General features: G+C 45.9%; 1 protein-coding gene across 1 annotated transcript in view; it reads left to right on the forward strand.

Moving 5' to 3' along the window:
* The window catches only part of LOC102468403 (protein-arginine deiminase type-2), a 56,569-nt gene extending 55,789 nt beyond the window's left edge, over positions 1-780 (forward strand). Inside the window, 1 exon segment of the mRNA XM_006172262.1 lies at positions 761-780. Coding sequence (XP_006172324.1) covers positions 761-780 — 20 coding nt within the window.
* Positions 781-2,698: the final 1,918 nt, after the last annotated feature.

A 2,698-nucleotide genomic window follows, 5' to 3' on the forward strand; every position in this document is an offset into this window, starting at 1 on the left:
TGCCAAAGACTCTCATTTGAACATACCCAGATTAACTCCTTGTCTCTGATGGAAAAGACTTAGCTTCAGCTAAAAAAAAAAAAAAATTCCTTTAGGGCCACAAGAATAAGTGAACTACAATTCCACTTTGAAGGTTAAAAAAGAACTCATTTATAACCAAAGAATAGGTTATAAATTTGTATTCTTGGGGGAACAGGATTTTTGTTTCGGATTTTTTGTTGTTGTTCAACTATTCAATAAACACATATCACCTGCCAACCAAGTGCCAGGCACAGTAAAGGACTCTGAGAATAGAGTGTTTAGTACCAAGTCTAACTGGTCCCTACCTACATGGTACTGACCAGTTCCAAACACATAAAGCTCTCAATTAAGTGGCCAGCATTCGCCCCTTCAATGACATGCTCTTTAGAAATGCCAGTCCACTTTATTCAGGAAGTACCCAGGGCACAAATCTTCCTGCAAATCACTGTCTTGGAGAAATGTAAGTGGTGGGGGGCAGTCTTTAAACAAGCCTCCTTCCCATCTAGCTGGGCCAGCACCACTGGTCAGATCAGATCCCAGAACCTTCAGAAACTGTTGCCCTCTCTCAGGGGATAGGGGCTTCTGCCTTTGGGAGCTCAAGCCCCAGGCCTTCTCTCTAGCCCCAGAACTGAAAACACTTAAGTGCCTATTTGAGGGTGTTTATCTGGAGACATAGTTTGTCATGTGTGTGGGTTTGGTTAATGTGGGTTTACGGGCTTTCCTTCCTTTTTTCTCCTAGTCTACATTAAGGAGAAGTGAGCACCTCCCATGTAGAGACTGTGTGTTTTAAAGATTTTTCTAAGGCTCTCCACATCCGTAGGTGGGTCAGTAATTCTGATGTGTCTAGAGCCCCCAGTTCTCAGACTCCATTCCCAGCTCCCCTGCCCACCCAGTGTGACTACCCTTGTGTGGATGGACCCCATGGATTCATTGCTCTTCCCCGTCACCCACTTTCTATATTGTAGGCCTAGAATATGCCTCTGTATTGCAAAACTCAGCTGAGTTCCTGTTTCAATCTCTATTTTGAAAGGTTTTATGTAAGGGGGCAGGGAGTGTGGTGAGGGTGGCAAGAAACAGGCCAGTTTCACCTTTCCAGGCAAGAGGCTGTGGTGGAGATGGAAGGATGTTTGGGGAAGAGCCTGAATAAAGAGTAATAGAATAAACGGTCCAAGGGTTATGTGGCTGTTGGTGTGATGTTCTTTGCTGCTTCTTAGACATAGCCTGGACTGATACCAAACAAGGGCCAGCCCCTGGCCCTGCCTGGGTGGAGGGTCTGGACTCTCAGCAAAGGTATCTCCAGAGTTTGGAATTCTCGCACCCTCCATGACTGTGTATAACACACACAGGCACCACCCAAGGTCAAGACCAATGTTCACAATAAAGTCCATGTTGTTTTTCTGGTGGAGTTCTTCACAGCAAAGACCCTACAATGAACATCTGGAAACAAGTGATTTACTAAGAAAATTCCTCCAGAAGAAACCAGTAAGGGAGTTGTGGAACAGAAGAGGGAAAAGGGAAAGAAGCTAAATGAGGCTGTGATTCCAGCTGAAGCTCAGCCTGATCTCTGGCCAGTTATGGAAAAGAAATGGCATCTCAGTGTTGTTCCAGCTGGAGGCTGAGTCTTTGTTCACTTGCTCTGCTCAGCCATTGGCTCTGATGATGTTGGCTTTCTGAATGAGGCAAAGGGGCATCGTAGCTCATGGGTAACCACCTAAAGAAGACCACAATGATAGCTATAGGAGCAAAAATCACAGGACCTGGGGAATGGGCTCACAGAACCAGCCAAAGATGGGCAGACCAGCAGCAGTGTCCACTGCTCTAGGTAATACTGTGTTCTTATAACAGAGAAGTGTTACATACAGGTATATATCATTTGGCCCATGGTATTAAAAATCCATGTAACATGGGAACCAGCAGTTGCGTAATGGCTATGTCGCTGGACTCCCATGTAGTCGACCGTGGTTCACGTCCCGGACCTGGTGGCTTAAAACTCACGCCGGGCACGTGTGCGTGCGTACCCAAGATCCCGAGAGGAGAATGGAGGAGAAAGACTGCGGCGTGACCATCCCCCCTGGGGGGTGATTTCTCGCTTTCTATCCCTATGTGTCTCTGTCTGGCAAGCGCACGCGCCCTATAGCAAAAACCTCTCAAAAAAAAAAAAAAATCCATGTAACACAGCCATGATCTAACAGTCTTTGCAAACAAACTCTTGAGGTACTAAGCTGGACCCACATGGTTGGTTGCTGAGCCTAGAAATAGCTTCTAAGCTCTTTGGAATATACCTGGGGCCTCTTGTCACTCTGGAGCTCCACTTTGAGCTTCTGGGCAAATGTCTTGATGCATCTATTTTAAAGAGCCACTCTGCAAAAATGAAAACAATCACTGGTTCCCCTACTCTCAGGCTTAACCCATGAGCCCAGCCCTCTGAGAACACTCTTCCTTTTTATACCCAACTACATAGTCCACGCCATAACAAATTACCTAATAGGGTTTCTTGCCCACCTGTTTCTATGACTCCCCAAGGGATGCTGGTGTGTTTAACAAATTCATCCTGGTGGTAACCACTCGCCCACCTCAGAATTGCAGAGGTCACACTGAGACTTCTAGAACACACTTTCCAATAGAAACACAAGCGACATATGTAATTTTAAGTTCCCAAATAGCCACAGTTAAAAAG

Source organism: Tupaia chinensis, unplaced genomic scaffold, assembly GCF_000334495.1.
Source record: "Tupaia chinensis unplaced genomic scaffold, TupChi_1.0 Scaffold000146_1, whole genome shotgun sequence".
Taxonomy (NCBI): domain Eukaryota; kingdom Metazoa; phylum Chordata; class Mammalia; order Scandentia; family Tupaiidae; genus Tupaia; species Tupaia belangeri.